Source organism: Trachurus trachurus (assembly GCF_905171665.1).
Source record: "Trachurus trachurus genome assembly, chromosome: 3".
In the NCBI taxonomy this organism is placed as follows: Eukaryota; Metazoa; Chordata; class Actinopteri; order Carangiformes; family Carangidae; genus Trachurus; species Trachurus trachurus.
Window position 1 is genome coordinate 34440702 of NC_139893.1, and position 21865 is coordinate 34462566.

At 41.4% G+C, this 21865-nt stretch overlaps 1 protein-coding gene across 2 annotated transcripts; it reads left to right on the forward strand.

Annotated features, from left to right (window-relative positions):
- Positions 1-4846: 4846 nt before the first annotated feature.
- LOC311008236 (uncharacterized protein) lies at positions 4847-21231 on the forward strand. Of its 2 annotated transcripts, none has more exons than XM_084001718.1 (16): positions 4847-4993; positions 5203-5333; positions 6761-8555; positions 8703-8876; positions 9576-9749; positions 11154-11327; positions 11750-11923; positions 12069-12242; positions 12571-12611; positions 14822-14982; positions 15504-15559; positions 15875-16089; positions 16979-17259; positions 19095-19208; positions 19295-19436; positions 19962-21231. In XM_084001718.1, the coding sequence occupies exons 1-16, from the start codon at positions 4869-4871 to the stop codon at positions 20267-20269; spliced, it is 4239 nt and encodes a 1412-aa protein (XP_083857844.1). In that variant the 5' UTR covers positions 4847-4868; the 3' UTR covers positions 20270-21231. The 2 variants fall into 2 exon arrangements, with proteins under 2 accessions (XP_083857844.1, XP_083857845.1); XM_084001719.1 differs by having other exon boundaries at positions 16994-17259.
- Positions 21232-21865: the final 634 nt, after the last annotated feature.

Consider the following 21865-nt stretch of genomic DNA (forward strand, 5'->3'; position numbering starts at 1 on the left):
TAAGCCCAGGTCCTCCGTCACTTCTTCCTGTGGTTGCATGACAACATGAAACCTCATCCATCAATGAGTCAAGCTGTGTTCACATTATTGCAAAAAAAACCTGTGGGTGCGGTGCTCCCCCTCCATTATTGAGACCAGGAATCCAGCTCAAAGCAAGAGTCTTGTTTCATCAATAATGTGAACACAGGTTGGTGGTTTCAGCCCCGGACCTGTTGATCTACTGGAAGCTAATAAACAGGTTCTCACATTGCTGGGATTCCACCGACAGCTTCACCTGTTGATCTCTGTGATGAGATTAGAGAGTGGACAGCAGCATGTGTGATGGTCATTTGAAGCATAAGTGTCAACCCCCTTCACTTAGATGACTGTGTGCTCTGTTTCATGGAATGACTGGATATGGTGCAGGAAGCATCAGAGTGAGCCACCAGACCATGTTACAAAAAAAACCCAAAGGGAAGCATGGGTGAAATATATATAAACCTGTGCCTGTAAAATGTGTTGTTCAAAAGGAGTTTCTGGAGAGGATGTTTGTGACTAGTGCATCCACTGTGCACATTACTGTACATAATTAAACACAGTCATCAGATACATGTGCCAGGTTATGTTTTTTAGAGGAGCTTCAGGTGAATATGCTCTAGGACTATGTGTGTTGCACCAGAGGTCAGAGCCTACAGTGCACACTCAAACAGGAGACAGTTGCCATGACATCAGTGTCTTCAGATTGTTAAACTCAAAGGGTAAAAAGGGATAAATTCACTGCCTGTGGCGGCTGACTCAGCTGAATGGAGATTCTTCCTCATGTGCCTTGGTGTTTTTATAAATTCAGATTAAATATATTTTATTTGGGGAGATTTTTATACAAAGTTAAAATCTATATTATTAAAATGACCATGCAATATAGTGATATGTGACCTGACTTGAGTCGCAGGTTGAGTCTGCACGTTGTGAACTGTTTGTAAAAATGAATTTTAAATAAACATTTTACAAAAAATCAAAAACCTTTTTTTGTGAGTTTATTGATTGCAATGAAGAAAAGCAAACAAACATGATCAAATGTTATTTCCATACGGCCTCATCTCTTCACCTTCAAACATTTACTCACTGACTGCCCACACGTTATTTGACATTTAATTATGCACAAGGTAAACTGAAAGGTTTAAAGGTTACCTTGAATTTAGGATCAAACATGAACTTCAACAGACGTGTTGACACACAAATGCAAGCAGCTAAAAAACATCAGTTTTATGGGGAAAAATGCACCAAAAAAGCTTTGGAGTTAGTTTCATTTGTGAGTATTTAAGATTATAAAAAGTTACAGCAGTACTTGTTTGATTTTTAAAAAAGGACCCAAGTGGCAGCCTTGATAAGAGCTGTGCACTTCTCTGACTGTTGAAGAAAGGCGTTTTCTATCTCTAATCTCCATGAGCATAGGGAACACTGGACCTATATTATATTATGATGTGGTCAATTGAACTGAATTGGAAATTCTAATGTGATTGTCTGAGCTCCCTTTATGATGGATAACCACAGCTAGCAAACAGCAGTGTCCTGACAGTGGCTCGTGTTGCCGTTCGCCGGATCATGCAAGTCCCAGTGAGCTCCCGTTAGCATTCGCTAGCTCCGACCACTCCAGATAGCGCCGATTAGCTCCCGTTAGCTTCTGTTAGCATTCGCTAGCTCCGACCACTCCAGCTAGCGCCGATTAGCTCCCGTTAGCTTCTGTTAGCATTCGCTAGCTCCGGCCACTTCAGTTAATGTTTATTAGCTCCCGTTAGCATTCGCTAGCTCCGGCCGTTTTAGTTAGCGTTTATTAGCTCTCCTCTTCATCAGCTGGATGTACTCACTGTTGTAAAAGTCCACATTAAATCCCGCTTCTGACGCCAGTTGTTGTGCTTGGACTTTGTGGTGTTCTCCGTGCGTGGGTGGAAAGTAACACAACAAGGGATCTTCGTTTGCAGCCTTTACTGAACAGTCGGTAAGTTGTACAGAATGCGAGCATCAATGGAAATAACTTTGTGTTGGGTTGTGGCCCCTAGCTCGGGCACAGACAGCGAGCTAGCGTGTCCGTGCAGTTAAGCCGTGGGTACCGTTCAACATCCAACTCTAGACTAAAACATAAACAATAGGGGAATCTGGTCACGTACTCATGCCCGCCCACGTGACTTCCCACACCCAATCACTCACTACGCTCAGCAGCACGTAACAGAACAGTATCACCTAATCTCAACTACTGTGATCTGCCTTACAATATAAACAAAGCCCATTTAGCTATTTTATTATGATTCCAACTTTGCACACACACCGACACACACACCGACAAGATATTTTCTCATCCACTTTCACACCAGTCTTTACCATCAGTCTCCACACACCAAAACCATTTTTATGGTTTTCAGCTTTTTTTATTGCAGTGCAATCTGCAAGGTAAGAAACCAGGAATCAAGGTCTCAATGGAGGCCTGGTTCTATGGGGGTTTAGGGGGGTCACCTGACCCACAACCTATTTTTCCTTTATTTTGAAGCCAAAAGTTTAGATTTATTAGGTTTTCATGGAAAAAGCATTATAATATGTCAGGATTACAGTGTATCGAAAATGAGTGGTTTTAATGGGAGTCAATGGGGACCCGTTTGGGCCCGGGGATACCTACGTAACTAATAGGTGTATCTCCTATTCTATAGACTTTACAAAGGTGGGGATTTGGAATATTAAAAAGCATCATAAAATAAACATTCTTGGGAAATTTCATTAAATTTGCTTTAAAACTGACTGAGATATTGAGGATCAAAAAAATACGAATTTCAAAAGGGACCCTTTTGGGTCCCTAGAGGCCTCAGGGGTTAAGAAGCTCTCTGTCTCTGTCTGTCATACACACACACCCCCTTAAAGTCATGTGACATACGGCTCTTTGTATGCAGTTGTGTTTGTTTCCTGATGGACTTACTTCCTGTGTTAGTGAGTTCACAGCCGGTGTTAAAGATTTGCCACTCACACTGACTGAACAAGAAGGCAAGGCAAGGCAATTTTATTTGTACAGCTCATTTTTACAACCAGTTTGTCTCAAAGAAGACAAGTGTTTGTGTGTCCAAAGATGATCCTGCAGCCCTCTGTAATGAACCTGCCGCTACAAAGTGAAAGTGATCCACAAACTCTCAGCAAACTTTCAGTGTCTGTTTTTGAAGGCTGACAGCAGAGAGGAGAAAGGGAAATGAGAATATAGACAGAACATGCATTAAAGTTGATTAAAATGTAGTAGTTGTACAGCTTCAGTGTCACTTATTCACAACTTAATAAACGCAGTAATTGTATCTGTGGTTCATTGGTTGTGGATGATAAGTCCTGTGTAAATCTGAACAACATCACAGGAACTGAACAACAAAACAACTAAAACTCAGAACACTACATGAAAAATGTGTCACTCAGATGGTTGTGGTCTGGATCTGACCATCAGGGTACACTCCTCAGTCTGGACCGAGCAGAGCAGAGCAGAGAGACTTGTGTAACTATACAGCAACAGAAAAGTATAATGTACTGGACATCAGTGTAACATCAGAACAGTGTCGGACTCACAATGACACATAGATGATTAATTTTGGTTAGAAATTAAAATGAGGTTAATTTATTATTTTTTACATTATATTTGGGGTCTTTTACAACATAACATAACCCAACAAGAACTCAACATCAGCTGTCCATGTTATACAGCACATCAGTGACGTTGGCCTTAGATGTTGAATGTTGGAGTCCAACTTTGCGCCTGCTGTGAATGTATTACCCATCACTCAGTCCAAAGAGCTCATTGACTTCTAAAGTTGCCATGAAAACTGACGTTATCAATCTCTTCCCTGCATTGTACTGGTAATTTTCCATTTGTGAGTTTCTGTAGCGTAGGCTGAAGGAAAGTGGGGTTCTGTTCCACAATTGCACCAGAAAGTTACCCTGATCTTTGACTTCTCTTGCCAGGATTTCAATGAAAGTACAGTAATTTATAAAAATGTATCCATTTATGAATCCCCCAAATCATGAAACTATGGGGTATGGTCCAAGGTTACAATCATATATCTATAAACCTCTGTCAGATTTTTATTTTTCCGACTTTCTGGGTGCATTTATCTTTTATTCTGTAAAGCAATAAGAAACAAATCTAGTGACTGTTTGAGCAAGCCATGGTTACATTAAATCAAACAGTCACCTCTACTGATCCACAAGCCAAGTCTCCTTTAACAGGAAGTGTTGCCCAGGCTCTGTGGGCTGAGCTGTGAGGAGTGATGGAGGAACGGAGAGGCAGAGGAAGGAGAGAGAAGAGAGAGGGAGAGAATAGCAGCATGCAAATGCTATCAGGCTGGGAGTTTTGATGGTAATGATGATTTATAATAATAAGGTGCATGCCATAGCCCTGCCCCTGATGTAAGATTTTTTTAGCCTACATTGTTTTGCAGCCTGCTCATTGTCGGCTGGTTTCTCTGTGCTCATGTAGCCTATACAGGAGCTGTTACAGCTCAGTTCACAATCAAGCTGCACATTCTGTTTCTGTATGTAGGAGACAGCACCTCACCCAGAACAGAGGATGTCTCTTCTGTGTGCTGTGACTCTGCTGCATGCAAAGAAACCAGGGTTTATTCAAAATCACAAGAAAAATCACAAGAACACTGGAACTTAGTAGCAGTCAAGACAGACGTCACTGTTATAACCAACACAGCTTTAGACTGAGCGAGGAAGATCGATATAATTAATAAATGGACACTGAAATGCAGAAAAGAATAAATGTAGAATCCTTAAATAACACACTGCTTACCTCAGAAGTGAAGAACGGGTAACATTGATCATTCTGTGTTTCCAGTGTCACAGGTTTAACTCTTAGTTCAGAAGACATGAGTGGGTTGGAGGAAGAGCTGAACAGAGCAGAGTCTCCAACTTCCTACCAAAAATCTGTGGCGAGTGACCACTCCAAAGATCTTCCTGTAGGCTTCAGAGATCCTCAACCCTCAGACCCTCAGTAAGACCCACTCTCTACTGCATGCAAAACAGACTGAATGCGTTTTTGCATGTCGTGCAGCTCCACTGTTCTCTATGTGAATACAACTGTAACTCAAGTCACTGGACACAAGATAACACCATTATGCAAAAGAATTCCAGTGACTTCTATTCTTAAAAGTCTTTCAGCATCTTGTCAGAGGGTTTTTTCTAAATTCTTTGTGTCCATAGGGGGCAGAAAAGGAGTCTTTCTGTTTCTGAGCAGGACAGCTGCTCTGAAGACGACCTGAAGGATCCAGTCTCTACCAGAGCCAGATCAAGGCCTGGACCACAGACAGCCAGTCAGAGCAGCACCGGAGAAGGTAAGATTCATCATCTGTCCACTGTTGTCATCATTTGTGAATTGTTTGTCTTCTGTTTAGTCCTTTAGTGTTGAGTTTGTCTTTAACCCTTTGATGCACAACATATGCACACCCCCTCTAATGCGCAACATGGGTCTAAAATGACCCGCATTCATTTTCCATGTGAATTCATGCTGGGTGAGTGTTTCTTTGTGGTATCTTTTAAAATCAATATATTTTAATCCTCCAAGTATCATTTGAATATCTTGTTTTTAATTAGTACAGGGTGTTATTTCCATTTTTACTTTCTTATTTTATGAACAAATAGACAAAAAGTCTCAGAGAGTGGACCATTTAGCTAGCTAGCAGTTGACATTTCTACACTACTGTATTAGTTAACTACAGTAGAACATGTCACCAGCTAGCTAGCTAGGTAGCTGTTGACATGTTCTAGCTGGTGTCTACAATAGAATATTATTCTATTGTTGTCACCAGCTAGAACATGTCATCATGTTAACAGTTAGCTAACTTGCTAATATTAAGGTATTTCCCTTTATGACAAGTAATGTAGCTACTTATTCAAGGTAACTAAAACCTTATCAATTATGCACAGTTATCTTTAATGAGTCATCAAATGTTTCTTTAGGTAAATTGGAATAATTGTAAAACAAGTAAATATGATTATATGTGCTTAAAAAAGAATATTTACTGAAGAAAATGATAAATACTGTGCAGTGATTTCAAAGATATACCATTGAAATAGCCTACTCAGATAGAATAAACTATGGCTAGCTGTTGACCACAGTAGAATATGTCAACAGAGCTATTAATGGGGAAAAAGGACAAGTAATGACTAGTCCTTATTGTAATCAAGGAAACAATGGTCTGTTGTTGGTATAGATAGTGAGGGAATGCTAAAATTAAAGTATTCTTGCTATACTTGTTTTTTCAACTGGTCCACTCACTGAGACATTTTTGTTCATTTTTGTTCACAAGTAAGAAATGAAAAATGGAAATAATGACCCCACTAATAAAAAACTATATATTAAATAATACTTGGAACATTCAATCATAAAATAGATAGATTTCAAAAGTTACAGCAAAGAAACTATCACTCAGCATGAAATCACATTGGAAATGAATGTGGGTCATTTTAGACCCATGTTGCGCATTAGAGGGGTAGTGATACAAAATGTGTTTTTATTAAAAAAGTGAAAAAGTAAAAAATAAAATAAGGATGTATTATGATCAAAAACAAGTTAATTGAGGAATACCTGGAATTCTATATGATGAAATACATTTTTCGCAAAGATATAGCACAAAAAAACTCACTCGGGTCACTTTAGACCCATGTTGTGCATCAAAGGGTTAATTCTATAATAATGTCTTTAACAATCAGCAGAGTCTCAGATTCTCTTTCTTCATTCTGACATCTCTTCCCCCAGCAGATGGTGGTCTGCAGGAGGTTTTACATCAACATAAAATCAGTCTGAGGAGCAGATGTGAACAAGTGACTGAAGGAACTGAGGGAACAGGAAGTGGAACCCCCCTCAACAGGATCTACACTGAGCTCTACATCACAGAGGGACAGAGTGAAGAGGTCAATACCCAACATGAGGTGAGACAGCTGGAGACAACGTCCAAGAAGAAGACCCTCCATGACACTCCAATCAAGTGCAACGACATCTTTAAAGACTTCCCTGACCAGCAGAGCCAATACATCAGAGTGGTTCTGACCAACGGCGTCGCTGGCGTTGGAAAAACCTTCTCGGTGCAGAAGTTCACCCTGGACTGGGCCGAGGGCTTGGAGAACCAAGATGTCAGTCTGCTGGTTCTGCTTTCGTTCAGGGAGCTGAACCTGATCAGAGATAAGCGGTTTAGTCTTCTCGACCTGCTCCATGTTTTCCATCCAACATTACAGAAGGTCACAGCAGAGCAGCTGGCTGTCTGTAAACTTCTCTTCATCTTTGACGGCCTGGATGAGAGCCGACTGTCGCTGGACTTCAACAACAGGGAGGTTGTGTCTGATGTCACACAGACGTCATCAGTCAACGTGCTGCTGACAAACCTCATCCAGGGGAATCTGCTTCCCTCGGCTCTGGTCTGGATCACCTCCAGACCTGCAGCAGCCAATCAGATCCCTCCTACATGTGTTGACAGGGTCACAGAGGTCCGAGGCTTCACCGACCCTCAGAAGGAGGAGTACTTCAGGAGGAGGTCCAGTGATGAAGATCAGTCCAGCACAATCATCTCACACATGAAGACGTCCAGGAGTCTCCACATCATGTGTCAAGTCCCAGTCTTCTGCTGGATCACTGCTATCGTCCTGGAGTACATGATGTCTAAGGACAAGGGAGGAGAGCTGCCACAGACCCTAACTGACCTGTTCTCACACTTCCTGCTGGTCCAGACAAAGAGGAAGAAGAACAAGTACGATGAGGGACAAGAGATGAGTCCACAGGAGCTGATTGAGGCCGACAGGGAAGTTCTTCTGAAGCTGGGGAGGCTGGCGTTTGAACAGCTGGAGGAAGGAAACATCATGTTCTACCAAGAAGACCTGGAGCAGTGTGGTCTGGATGTCACAGAGGCCTTGGTGTACTCAGGAGTTTGTACTGAGATCTTCAAAACAGAGAGCGTGATCTTCCAGCAAACAGTCTACTGCTTCGTTCATCTGAGTGTTCAGGAGTTCCTGGCTGCAGTCTACATGTTCCACTGTTTCACCAACAGCAACACAGATGTCCTCAAGAAGTTCCTGGGGAAAAAACATGATCATTTATCTCTGGATGTCTTCCTGATGACATCTATGGAGAAATCCCTCAAAAGTAAAAATGGTCATCTGGACCTCTTTGTTCGCTTCCTTCATGGCCTCTCTCTGGAGTCCAACCAAAAGCTCTTAGGAGTTCTGCTGGGTCAGGCAGACAACCGTCCAGAAACCATCCAAAGAGTCACCAACAACTTGAGGAAGAAGGACCCACTTTTTATCTCTCCTGACAGAAGCATCAACATCTTCCACTGTCTCATGGAGATGAACGATCTCTCTCTTAATCATGAAATCCAGGAGTTCCTGAAGTCAGAGAACAAATCAGAGAAGAAGCTCTCTCTGATCCAGTGCTCAGCTCTGGCCTACATGCTGCAGATGTCAGAGGAGGTTCTAGATGAACTGGACCTGAAGAAGTCCTACAACACAACAGATCCGGGACGATGGAGACTGATCCCGGCTGTGAGGAACTGCAGAAAGGCTCGGTGAGTCCAGACATGATCATTTTAATTATTGATCAGTAGATATGAGCGTAATGAGAACTAATTGTCTTACCTCAAATGCAGTAATTCAAGATGAGTTGAACCAAAAATGTCAAGGGCAGATGTTAATTATCTTTATTACAATCACAGACTTGCTCGCTGCGGACTCTCAGACACTCACTGTGAAGTCATCGCCTCGGCTCTGAAGTCCAACCCCTCCCATCTGAGAGAGCTGGACCTGAGTGGAAACAAACTCCAGGACTCAGAAGTTAAGATGCTGTCATCTGGACTGACGAGTACAAACTGTAGACTGGAGGTGCTGGGGTGAGTTGGATGAGATGATACACGCACGCAAGCACACACACACACATGGTAGGAATCCTTTACATATTGGATGGCAATCAGCAGGATTGATAGGCACTTGTGCAGGGCTTACAAAAATAGTGTCCCGCTCACAAACAGGTAGCAGGCTGGTAAAAAATGGCTGCTACTTTCCTCCAGGGGCAGCACACCCCACAGCTGTGGCATAAGCTGACACTCAGATATTAAATATTACATAAGGCAGGGTGAGGCAAGTTGATATAGGCTATAGCCCATTTTTACATACAGTTTGTCTCAAAGGTTTACACAGCATCATACTGTACTGTACTGGCAAGTTGGAGTGGTGTTAATATTTAAAATTAGATTTTTTATTTGGGTATGTTTTGATCAGGCTGAATTCCATTTTTGGAATTGCCCAGATAGTCTACTCCATCTGCCTTTGTGAATTGAAAGTGAATCTGGTACTGGTAATCAGATCCTAAGCCTCCCATACCTGATTAAAAAATGAAAGTTGTGTGATCTAAAGTACTGTTAAAATATTCTTTTTCTCATTTTGAGGAAAGTAAGAGCTGTATTGAGACAAAAGTGGAAACTATATAAGTGACCTCTGCTCTACTCATTTTAGAGAAAAGATAATTTATTAGAACATATATTGGATTGGCTTGCCAATGACTTCATGTAAATATTTTATTCTCTTTTCAGATTGGAGTCCTGCAGTTTTACAGAGAACAGCTTTTCTTCCTTGGCCTCAGCTCTAGAGTCCAATCCCTCCCATCTCAGACGCCTGGACCTGAGTCATAACGACCTGCAGGACTCAGGAGTGAAAATCCTTTGTGAATTTCTGAAGAGCCCAGACTGTAGACTGGAGAGTCTGGGGTCAGTTCACTGATTGTGGATCTGCATCTTTATCCCACAATTGTACATATGTTGTCTCCGCAGAGAATTTGAATCCATTCACTGTGATTTAATCCATCAGCTGCATTTTAAATTGTGGTTGTTTCATTTCTCCCCTATAATAGAATTATCCTTCCATCTCAGGCCAGTTCAGTTCACCTGCTAAGCATCCTCTCACCCTGGGCAGCCCCTCTTCAGGGCTTTAATACCAGAGCCAGTGATGTGTGTGGAGCCCAACTTTATTTTGTTGGTATGCGGCACCAAATCTGGCTCCAAGAGGTCATGTTCCATGTATCTAACTCTTAGAAACTGAGATGGACATGCCCAGACCCTTAATCTGACTTGCCATTCGGTTTTCATACCAACCATGTCTGATTTTTGTTCCTAGTGGTGGTAGACCCACAAAGAGGTGTCTCAATGAAATTTCCTCTGGCTATGCCCAACTGGGCCGAATGGGCCAAGACAAGGTCAAGACAAGTGCAGAAACCTTCCTTATCAGTAATGCCCTCCATCATCTGAAGGCAAATAAATACCGTCTTGGTTGATACTGTTGTGGTATTTTTCATCATAAATGACATGAAAGTTTGTAATAGGATAATGCTGAAAGACAATATTATGCTACTATTAAAAAAGACATATACTCATTATGTATCTATTAGTTTAAGATTTAATGTTGATCATCTTAAATGATCACAAATGATTATATAATGTTTTGTTCTGTATATCTAATTGAAAGGAGTATGTTTTGTGACTTAAAGATCAGCCAACTGCTTATGTGCAGCCAGAGAGAGAGAGGGGTAGATAAGAGGTCAACTAGCAAGCAGGTTCACATTATTATGCAGGGTCTGTGAGGGAAGTTGCCATCCCCTCGTCTCCCAACTGATAGTGTTAGGTCAGTGAGGATGGAGATGAGGGGAATTGGAGCTCTCAGAGAACAGTCGTGGTGAATCGACTTGGGAATAGACCTAGGCCTATATAAGCCTTCAACTTTTGGTAAGGAGTCAGTCACTTAACTACTCCTTGATGCATGTCTTGGGGTTTTGCTTTGCATGAAGCCTGATACTTTGTTACTTTTCTTTTCGAACTTTGTATCTGTAAGTGGCTCGGGTTGAACTTTGTTTGCTTTCTTGTTAAAGAAAATAAAAGACAACTCTACGTCGGATCCATCCTTTCCAGCGAGTTATTTTGAGTCCAGAATTTATTTTTGGTGTGAGATGTAAGATTAGTTATTTAGCCCATTTTTCTGATCTTCATCAATACGTGTTTAGTTTTGGATTTCTTGTGCTGATCTGGACTGGATCGAGACTAAGACCAGAAAGCAAGACCTCTTTACTTGATTAGGACTGCACCTTTAAAGAATAAATGTTTTTTTTTCTCTCAATTCAGATTGTGGAACTGCTGGTTGACAGAGATAAGCTCTGTCTCTCTGGCCTCAGCTCTCAAGTCTAATCCCTCTCATCTGAGAGAGCTGGACCTGAGTGAAAACACCCTGCAGGATTCAAGCATGAATGAGCTATGTGGTTTCCTGGGGAGTCCTGATTGTAGACTGGAGATTCTGGGGTAAGTTCACCAACAGTTACTGTTGTCTGTCTCAAGTCTATCTTTATCCTACAACTGAACACATCTTAAGATCTTGAATTGGTCCACTTTGATTTAATGAAACTGTAACGTTTTCAATTGTTGTCTTGTAGCCTATATCTAGGTTTTTCTCTCAGACTGAGGATAATTATCCAGTTCCAGCTCATTTCAATGATAAAGAAAAATAATAGAGGATCATACTGGATCTTTGAAGTTAACTTTTACCCATGAATAACACTGCTGAAATCAATTCTTAGTCTGATCCGAGGTCATCAGCATGTGGTGACGCTGTGTTGACATGAGGAACTGTATGAATATTGTGATCTGGATGATGTCTGTGAACGGTTGACTTTATGATGATCCGCAATATCATTGTTTATCTGCATGTCTTATTCTGTATTCAGGCTGATGAACTGCAGGTTTTCAAAGACCAGCTGTGCTTCTCTGGTCTCAGCTCTGAAGTCCAACCCCTTCCATCTGAGACAACTGGACCTGGAACGCAACACCCTGCAGGATTCAGACCTTGAGGAGCTGTGTGGTTTCCTGGGGAGTCCTGGTTGTAGACTGGAGATTCTGGGGTATGTTCACCAAGAGTTACTGTTGTCTGTCTCAAAGTCTATCTTTATCCTACAACTGAACATATCTTAAGATCTTGAATCACTCCACAATATCATTGTTTATCTGCATGTCTTATTCTATCTGCATGTCTTATTCTGTATTCAGGCTAAGGAACTGCAAGTTGTCAAAGACCAGCTGTGCTTCTCTGGTCTCGGCTCTGAAGTCCAACCCCTTCCATCTGAGACAGCTGGACCTGGAACACAACGACCTGCAGGATTCAGACCTTGAGGAGCTGTGTGGATTTGTGGAGAGTCCAGACTATAGACTGGAGATTCTGAGGTTGGTAGGGAGGTGTACTCAGTCCATCAGCCTTTCAACAGCGTTGTACTAAAACTAGTTAGTATCAGACCAAAGATCCAATATTTCCTGTAATTTTCCTGTGAATCCTTTCTCCCCAAAAAATTCATAATCCATGACTGCATCCACCAACATGCCCTCGTATCATCATGATCCGAGCAAATAAAACAAAGCAGATGTCTGAGGTTATATTACTGGGAAAACCAACCTGAAAATGAGCTTTTCAAGCTTCAGAGATTTGCAGCACTGAAGCAAATTAGAAAAGGGTGGGAACAGATTCTAACTGTTGTGACTGTGTTTGTTCCTGCAGGCTCAACGACAAGGAGATGAAAGCTTCCATTGACAAAAGCTGTGAGTGAAAACACTGTCTCCTCCTCATAGGTACAATCTACCTGTGGAATGAGTGTGGCCTGGCTTCAGCTACCTTTGGTTTGACCTTTATAGAATAGATGCAGTCTCACTTTTGATAGTGTTTGACACAGAAGGTATGAGAAAAATAATATGTAGGCTATTCCAATTGTTGATTAAATCTTTCATAGCTGTTAGAGAGCTGCTGATCTGAACCACAGCGCACATAGCACTTTAACTTAAAGAGCTGCTGATCTGATCAGTTCTACAGACTGTTTTTACTGACCTATTTGATGACTGATGACCTATTTGTAATAGAGTGGAAGCACCCTTCACTGTCTTGAATGCGTGTTAAAGGTGTGAAAGTATTTTGTATGGATGTCTTGTATGTATTGTCTTGTGTCTTGTGTCTTGTGTATGCAGTGGCTCCGAGCCCAAAACAAATTTCCCTTTGGGACAATAAAGTACAATCCAATCCAATCCAATCCAAAACAACACAACAGAACTATGTGCTCTTGTTTCGTTGAAAGTGAAACTAGAGTGCTGGGGAATAAGAGAGTAACGACACACATTGGTTCAATGGAAGCGCCTCATGATGGCGGAATATGGGTATTGCAAAAGTGCCCAAGAACTGACATGTCTGCATTGGTGAATAAGAAAAAAAAAAAAAAAAAAAAAAACCCGAAAAACATTTGTCTACATTAATGTTTCAATCCACATTTTGTAATAAACAAATTATAGGTATGATTTGATGTGACCAAGACACCTAAAAACAAAAACATGGCCGTTTTCATCAATTTACAAGCAAGTTGGCAACACATAGGCTAATTGGAGTGAATGGGTTTTCTGGGCACTTTTGCAATACCCATATCCTGCCACTCGGGGCGCATGAGGTTTACCATGGGACTCAATGGGAGTGTCGTTACTCTCTTATTCCAGTGCTTTAGTTGTGACTCCCCCCTCGTGAACCAGCGGAGCAACAGTCAAACACTCTGTCGGTCCTACTTCCTCATCAGGTTTGTGTTGTGTTTGAAAACTAAAACGAAATGATCGTGTGGATATTGTACTGTATAATCATGCAGTATGAAGTTATGTCAGTTTGTCGATGTTTTACTTGCTTTATTTGTAACTTGTAGCTAATGCAATGTTAGATGGGAGTGAGTAGGAGGTGTGAACTGCTTCTCCTTTGAGCCTGAAGCGGAGGGGGGTCCGTTCCCGAAAGTGAAAGATAAGACATACCGTACATACACTGGATAAGTTATAATTATGAGAAATTGCGAGATAAAAACTCAAAATTATAAATTCTAAATCGATCTTTAATATCAAAATGGTGTATTTGGGGATGCTTGTTTTCTTTCACAGGCAGATTTCCGGTGGTATTGTGTACAGTACTGTAAATAACCATCCAGTTCAAAACACCTGCTCAGATCTGAAACAGCTGCAGGTTGTGTTTGCTTGGATGAAACTTAATCTTTCAAGTAGGAACATGTGTGTACTGGACAGAGTCATGCTACAGTATATCCTATTATAGGCTATATGAATGTATCAGTTCAGCAGCACGTGACACATCCGGAAGAAGATCAAGAGACTTTGTCAGCTGAGCATGATGAGGAGAATTTTATATTTTTTGTTACTATTATAGTGATAAAAACACAAAGCAATGATGATCAGTGATTGGTTCATTCAAGGTAAGTCCTTGTGATGGTGTAGGAACAGCGAGTAAGATGGGACTCAAACCAAGAAAGTGATTCCAGTGAGTCCCACAAGGAGACTGATGTGCCCACACTGCCCATAGGGACACTCACCATATAGAGTCCACTGTTTTTTATATCAATGAAGTGGAAATGAAAGAGACATGGTAACAGCTGCACACACTGCTGATGCAAAACCATCACAGAGGTGAAATAACAACTGCACAAAACAATTTTATTACAAACTGAGCGTTATAATCTTCATGAGAGACGGTTGACTGCAGTATTGTGTCTGTTTTAGCTGTTCCAATAGCTGTATTAGTTAACTTTCAGTGCTGTTGTAACCTGAACTTTCACCGTCACATGCTGACATTATGCAGTCAGTCAGTGTAATGTCTCATTTCCAATAGCTGGAGTTTGTGTTACTGGCAGAGTTTATTGCTGCTCAGTTAGTGTTAATTGTGAAGAAAGTGAAATGATGATTCCCATAATCTGCTGTTCTCCTCCTCCTCCTCCCGTCAGCGGTCTCTGATGTCAAACTGAACCCAATCACAGCAGAAACAAAACTGAAAGTGTCTGAGGGCGACACAAAGCCGACAGTATCTGAGGAAGACACCGAGCTGACAATGTCTGAGGAAGGCGCCAAGATGACGACGTCTGAGGAAGACGCCAAGCTGATGGAGGTGAGAGAAAAACCAGTATGTCACGTTTAAGGGCTCAACACACAGCAAGCAAATATTTCAAGACTCTGTCTCATAAGCCCTGCAGCTGGGAAGTCCCTCCCCCCTTTGCATGGTGAAACTGACAGAAAGGTCTTTGGCATAGAAACTGAGTCAGAGTTTAGAATTTGGTTCAACTACAGCGCTTGACAGATGTGCTGTTCATTAGTAGAAGGAGGACTACACAAAGCCAAACTTCATCAATCGCCTACATCTTTTTAAACACCAAACCGTGTTCTTTATTCTGTATAAACTTCACTCTGTATTTTTATGTTAGCAATATGATGTAATTAAGTTACACTTTAGTTTTCAATGAGATATTGACTTATATCAGGATATAATGCCCAGCCACATCCTCTACAGTCAGTTATCTGTGACACAGCATCAGTCCACTCACACTCTTCAGTTCAGTCTGGACTGAGAACATTTGTTTGTTTCACTCAACACCACTTGGTTATTTCATGTAGTCTCTCTCTGAATCACAGCCTCCATCCAGCTTCGTACCTGAACTGAGAACTGAAGGTTCCAAAGTCACATTCAGGTAAACATATAAAATATCACTTAACACTGTTTTCAGCTTAGTCCCTCCTTCTTCCTCCAGATGTGATCTGTACAGTGGTGCTGTCTCATGGATGGCTCCTCTACCCCTCTCTCTCCTTAGTGCCCACTGGCTTATTGTGTCAAGTGACATCATTTTGTGAAGACATCAGCAGAGCTGCATCAGTCAGCTGAACAACTGTGTTTAATCTTTTGATTGTTTGGTCTTATGTTTGTCTCCTTTGACCAAACTTCAAACTTGTTTTATTCCAGTTTTGGACGGGTCACTTGTGCTCATCCAGCCTTCTGTCTCCTGCAGGTTCAAGTGTCCTGGTCAGGGGAAGTTCCAGTGTTCTTACACTGGCCTGGTGTTTGTTATGGATGAGGAGGCGGAGCTGCTCTACAGGACTATCCAATGGGATGTCTTCGGCCTAGAGGCCATTTTCAAGACACCAGCAGGGCCACTGTTCAACATCGAGTGTCCTGACGAAGCCATCAGTGAGCTCCACCTCCCACTCTGTGACGCAGCGCCTGGTGAGCAAAGCGTCAAGCTTTTGTTTTTGTTCACTTTCTACACTGTTAATTATCAACTGGACAGTGTTACAGTGTTTGAAAGAAACTACATTTTACATCCACCAGGGTCTACTTTACAAGATCACTGAAAAGTAATGAGGATATTTAAAGATCCCATATTATAGCCTACTCTTTTTACTCAATTTCACTCAGCTGTCAGACGTCCAACTACACTGTATTCGAAATGTATTGCCCCAAACTGATCCGTGGTCCTGAATGTCGGCTGTCTAGAAGTCGCTCAAATGAGCTCTTCTGAGAACAAGCTGTTTCTGTGCCTGCACCTTTAAGTAACATGGTTACTGTACACGGCAAAGATTATTACCACTTTAAGACTTAAAATTGGTCGGTATTTCATTGATTTAGCTCAGGAGTTTCTTGCTGTGCACTGCAGCCATAGAAATAGACGTGGTGGGCGTTTTATCGCGCTGAGGGGGCGGACTCACTCCCGTTGTGACATCACCACAGGAGCTGAGTCTGAACAGCCTGTTTTAGCACCGTTTTACCAGTCAGTGGGCTGCAGAGTCGATGCAGGACCCGTTTACTTTCCTCATTCTAGGAGTTGGTAGGCTCAGGGAGGATCAGTTTATGTATGTAGAGACCAGAAAAAACCTGTTTTTCATAATATGGGACCTTTAAATAATATCTCTAACTCATGAGTCTGTTCAGAGACTCAGGTCACGGCACCTGTCCAGGTTTAGACCAAATATTGCTTCCCATTTTCCTGCCTTCATCTCAATCGGCTCATCAAATCCTTGTATTTTTGCTAACTAGTGGTGCTTTTGTGGAAAATCAGGAAGGCACTAAAGTAATCAGATTTGGTCATTTGGGGATGATCTTTCATTACCTTCAGTCGGTGTCTTCCCAGCTTCTTCCTCAGGCCTGCTGTTGGCCGCCCACGTTACAGAGGATGGAACCAGCATCATGACACCACACCAGATCACAGACACACACGTCATTGTCAAAGTCCCTCATCTCTCCTCCTTCGGCCTGGTCTGGGCTTTGGAATATTTATGGAGGTTCTGGAACAACATCAAAGAGATCAACGGACAGGTGTTGCTGTTCCTAGCACCAATGGCACGGAGGCAGAGCGTCTATGTTCATCTCCTGCCAGCCAACGTCAACCTGGAAGAGGTAAAGATGGAGGAAACCACACAGCTTCACTCTCAGTCCAGACTCACCATTATCACCATTATCAATCAGATCATGTGCTACTTCTCCAAAGAGTGGTATTTTTTAAGTCATTTTATAGACAACACACTGTTGTGTGTTAGGGCTGACAATATCCTGACTTTGGATTTATATTCCAAAAAACAAAACAAATAGAAATTAAAAATGAATGTTCAATAATGGGGGAGAGAAGGGCTGTATAGCATGCAGCTCTGCACTGCTAACACAGATCACCACAGGTATCAGGAGAGGAGCAGTAGTGAGCCTGTGCTTTGTCATTTTGGGGACACGTCAGTTACGATTCGATTTTCAAGCAGTAAAATAACGATGATGCAAAATGTGTAGTTTTGTTCCAGTGCACTCTGTAGCGCACAATCCTTTTACAGTGATATCCAAGCAAAAGGAAAACTGTGGAGTTAACAGGCTACTCTGGTATGCAAAGTAATTTAAAGGGATACGCCAACATTTTTTTTCGTGTCTTGTCTCACTCCCGAGTCCATGACAAGCAGATAGACACCATCCTTTCGACTGTGCGTGCAGTAACAAGGGAGATACGCCCGTAATTAGCTTAGCTCAAACGCTGGAAATGCATAGCCAAAATCAGCAGTCAGAAGCTGATTTCATTTTAGCTCTAAGCTCTGTAAGTATGTCACTTTATCGACATTTCAAACATGTTTAGGTGAGACAGTAGCCGTTTAGATCAGCAGTGTGTCGTTAATTTGTCTAAATACCAGCTGTTTACAATTTGGTTTGGACGAATTAGACACTACTCAAGCTAGCCGTTGTGACCAACGCACTTCTGGTTACTTTCACAAAATAAAACACCCGTTTCCCTTTACATACAGAAAACCATGACGATAGAATTTGTGCTTTTACTTTGAAATAGGAAGCTAACCTACCCTCGATGTAGCTAGCTTGAACCAAAATGAACCGTCTTTGCTTGAACCCTCCGTTTTGACCGATCTCGTCCCGTTACCGGCATTTGACCGCTCAAGATGCCTTACCGGAGAGTTTTGTCAGCTCTGAGATGAAGATCGGCCCGCCGGTTTCCGTTTAGAGTTGCTGAAGAGTTTCTCTGATGACTTTAGGTGGAGGCAGGCTAACACTACCTATACACTTCCAGCGTTTGAGCTAAGCTAATTAGCTTTGCACCAGCTCTGCCCGTATCTCCCTTGTTACTGCACGCACAGTCAAAAGGATGGTGTCTATCTGCTGGTTATGGACTCGGAAGTGAGGCAAGACACACACAAAAGAAATGTTGGCGTATCCCTTTAAGTCTTGCAAGTCCCAGTTGGATTCAGCTCTGTGCAGAACCTACAGAAAAGAAATAAATAAACTCTAATTACATTTCTAACTAAACAAAAATGTCCATTCTCCACTGAACAGTTGTACATTCATCTTTTCATCTGCTGGTTAATTACCCTGACTTCCATTTTTCATATTGTGCCCTTCGATTTTATTTAGACATTACACATGTATGGCTACTGTAGAAGGTTCATACACTGTACTGAATATTATTTTCCATGTTAAATGCAAAAAATACATTATATAATGATAATTATAATCTAAATCTAAATACAAAGAAATTTGGCTGTTTATTAACATATCAGTCATGAATTATTGCAGAGAGAGTCACAGGTCTATGGTCTTCAAATTAAGTTTTACAGAGTTTGTGTGTGTGATATAATCTGTATGATGGTAGATATTTTAAAAGACACTGTTTAATAAAATAAACCTATGCTTGAAGATGCTCTACTGTGGAGCTGTTTTCTGATTTCTCTGATTTCCTTTTTCTTCAGGTGAAGATAAGGCAGGACAATAGTATGCTCATCATGAAGCCTCCTAGCTGCAAACTCACCACAAGTCATCCTTACAATGTTCGCTGTGAGAAAGCCCATTTAGTCCAGCCTGCGGTGAGTACCTACCTCAGATTTTAAGTAACTTGACAACCTGACACCATTTGTCTGCTGTCTGTGACCGTGTGGCTGCTGGTTTTCAGAAACATAATTTTGACCTGGACTATGGACCAAATTACCACCCAACGTTTGAGATCGTCCTGAATGCAGAGGTAGAAGAAGCCGACGTAGAGGTCCGAGACCAAACAGGGAAGGTTGTCTGGAAGTGTGAAATTCACCTGCCAGGTAAGGACTCCACCCACCTGCAGCATCAGGATCACAACAGTGGTAGTCACTGATTGATCCATGGTGCCTTTGATCAGCTTCACGCTGCTTTTTATTCCATAGTCCACTTTAAGTCATTTTAAAGGATCTCATTGGCCAATAAGATCCTTTAAAATGACTTCAAGTGGACTATGGATACAGCTCCAGGACCTGTAGGTATCACACCAGTAAGAAATTGATGTAAACTGTTGTAAATACATCTACATGTCAACATATGTCTATTCTACCTGGAGCTCTGAAATTCTCCCACTGCTAAATCTACTTGAGGCAGTTTGACAGGAAAACCAGTGACTACTCAAATTCCATAACTGCTTCAAATGTTCCTCTGATGATTCACTTTTGCTCTGTCACATGGTCACATGTCACTGTCCCAGTGTCTCATTTCTCAAATCAGCAACCTTTACCATTGGTGATTTAATTTGCTGCTGCAGTACAGATGTGGTTGTTGTGTTATTATTGAGCACAAGTACTATGTTCATCTTCCAGATCATGGTGCAGCGGGGGCTTCAGGAGTCTCACGACACACGGCCGTTGAGAAGCTGGGGTTTGTTCGGCCAGAGTTCATCCAAAGAGTCTCTGAACCTGTTGCCAAAGAAGTGCTGGATAAACTCCTGCGGGCTGCGGTGTTAACACATGATGAAAAGGATGCCGCTGTTGCGACACCAAACAGGGCCGATAAAGCTCGAGTATTGATTGACACGGTGCAGAGAAAAGGAGCAGAAGCCAGTTCAGAGATGATCAAAATTCTATGCGACATAGATCCATACCTCTCAAAACAGCTGAAGCTGGAGTGAAGCACAGACAGTGTGTCAGGGTGTTTTGTCTGATACTAGCATCTTTAATTCTTTAGTTGGACCTTCAAACCTTTTTATGTTTTTGTTTGAGAACGAATCACGTTTACCTGAGCTGTCCTGACACGCAATTCAGTCTTATGCACAATTCTATACATGTACTTTTCTAAAGTTAATACCAACAGTGCCCTTTTCACTTCCACAACTACTGTGGATTCAAAATCTGACTTACATCCATTTATATCCACTTATTTGAAAATAAAGGCATAAATCAATGAATAAAAAAATAGAAATCCTGAAATAATGTGGAAATGAATAAATTGATATAAGAATACAGAAATAGCATTTGATCGACCAAAATGTTTTGATTTTGCATTTATATATTTAATTAACATATTTATTTCAGAATATTTGGCTATTTATTAATTTGTTTATGCAATTCTTGTCCTCCATACCAGTAGGTCACATTTCTGACAATACCATTCAAAACAAAATTTGCAAAAAGTAATGCAATTCCCAAACTAGACATTATCTGCTGTACTGAATACATTTTTTTTTTTATATGGTTTTATATATCTTATGTCTGTCATGTTCATGAGTGTAATCATGTCCCGTTGAGGGGTTAGTGACTGTTAAATGGAAAAGAAAGCAGCTTAGTTTGGATATATTTGCAGATGTGCAGTAAAGTAAATCTTGGGATGTGACTGGTGATGACCGATAACCATGTTGTGTTTGTCAAGATGATGGTGTCACAGCCCCTACAGTCCTGAGATGAGATCAGCAATGACACTGAAAGTACACACATTGTACACATGCATAGAAATGTGGAATTCTATGTTTACATTCCTCCAAATGTTTCCATTGATTTTTTTAAAAAGGGAAATCTGTGTTTTGTTTTGTTTTTAGTCATAGTAATGCTTCAGGTCACATGGTTGGCTGTCACTCACATTATATCTGTCTTTCTGATCATGTGTCAGTGTGGGTTTGTCTGAGAAGCTCAACATTAACTTAGATCTAGTCTTACGTAAACTACAGACACTTTTTAAACCTCTGTGGTTTTCAGCATCATATTTGAAGCAGATGAAGGATTTCAGTGAGTGGACGTCTTGGATGTGACGTTCTCAGAGACATTCTGTCCTGTGTCCACTGAAGAGCCTCACTAGGTCTCTGATGTTTAAAGTCAAACTGCCATATAGATATTTTTAAACATTATATCACTGTTTTATTCTCTGAACTTCCTGAACACTGACTTTTGTTAGGCTATTATTATAACCCAAATATCTGGACATGTTTGTAAAAAAACAAAACAAAAAACAGGCCAGTTTTAATGGATTTTGAATAACTATTTTCCATCATCACCAGAAGCCTCTGTACAAGAATAAACCATCCAGAATGTATGGTCATCGTCGGATTTCGTGACCATGTTGTGACCTGGTTGTGACTGCTGGGGGCAGCAGCGCCACGACGGAAGGGCTCCGGAAGCCCCGTAGAAGAAAAGGAAAAGGAAGTCAGACCTTACCCGGCCTGTGATTGGCTAAGCCTCATATTCTAACCAATCATAGTTCTTCTGACTTTAGGTTCCCTAAGTACTAGCCAATC

Bases quoted from the DNA above. Each gene is read 5' to 3' on its own strand.
- LOC311008236 (XM_084001718.1), top strand. From the start codon at position 4,869: ATGAGTGGGTTGGAGGAAGAGCTGAACAGAGCAGAGTCTCCAACTTCC. The intron at 5,334-6,760 runs GTAAGATTCATC...TTCCCCCAGCAG, and splicing joins TCAGAGCAGCACCGGAGAAG to ATGGTGGTCTGCAGGAGGTT. The intron at 9,750-11,153 runs GTCAGTTCACTG...CTCTCAATTCAG, and splicing joins TGTAGACTGGAGAGTCTGGG to ATTGTGGAACTGCTGGTTGA.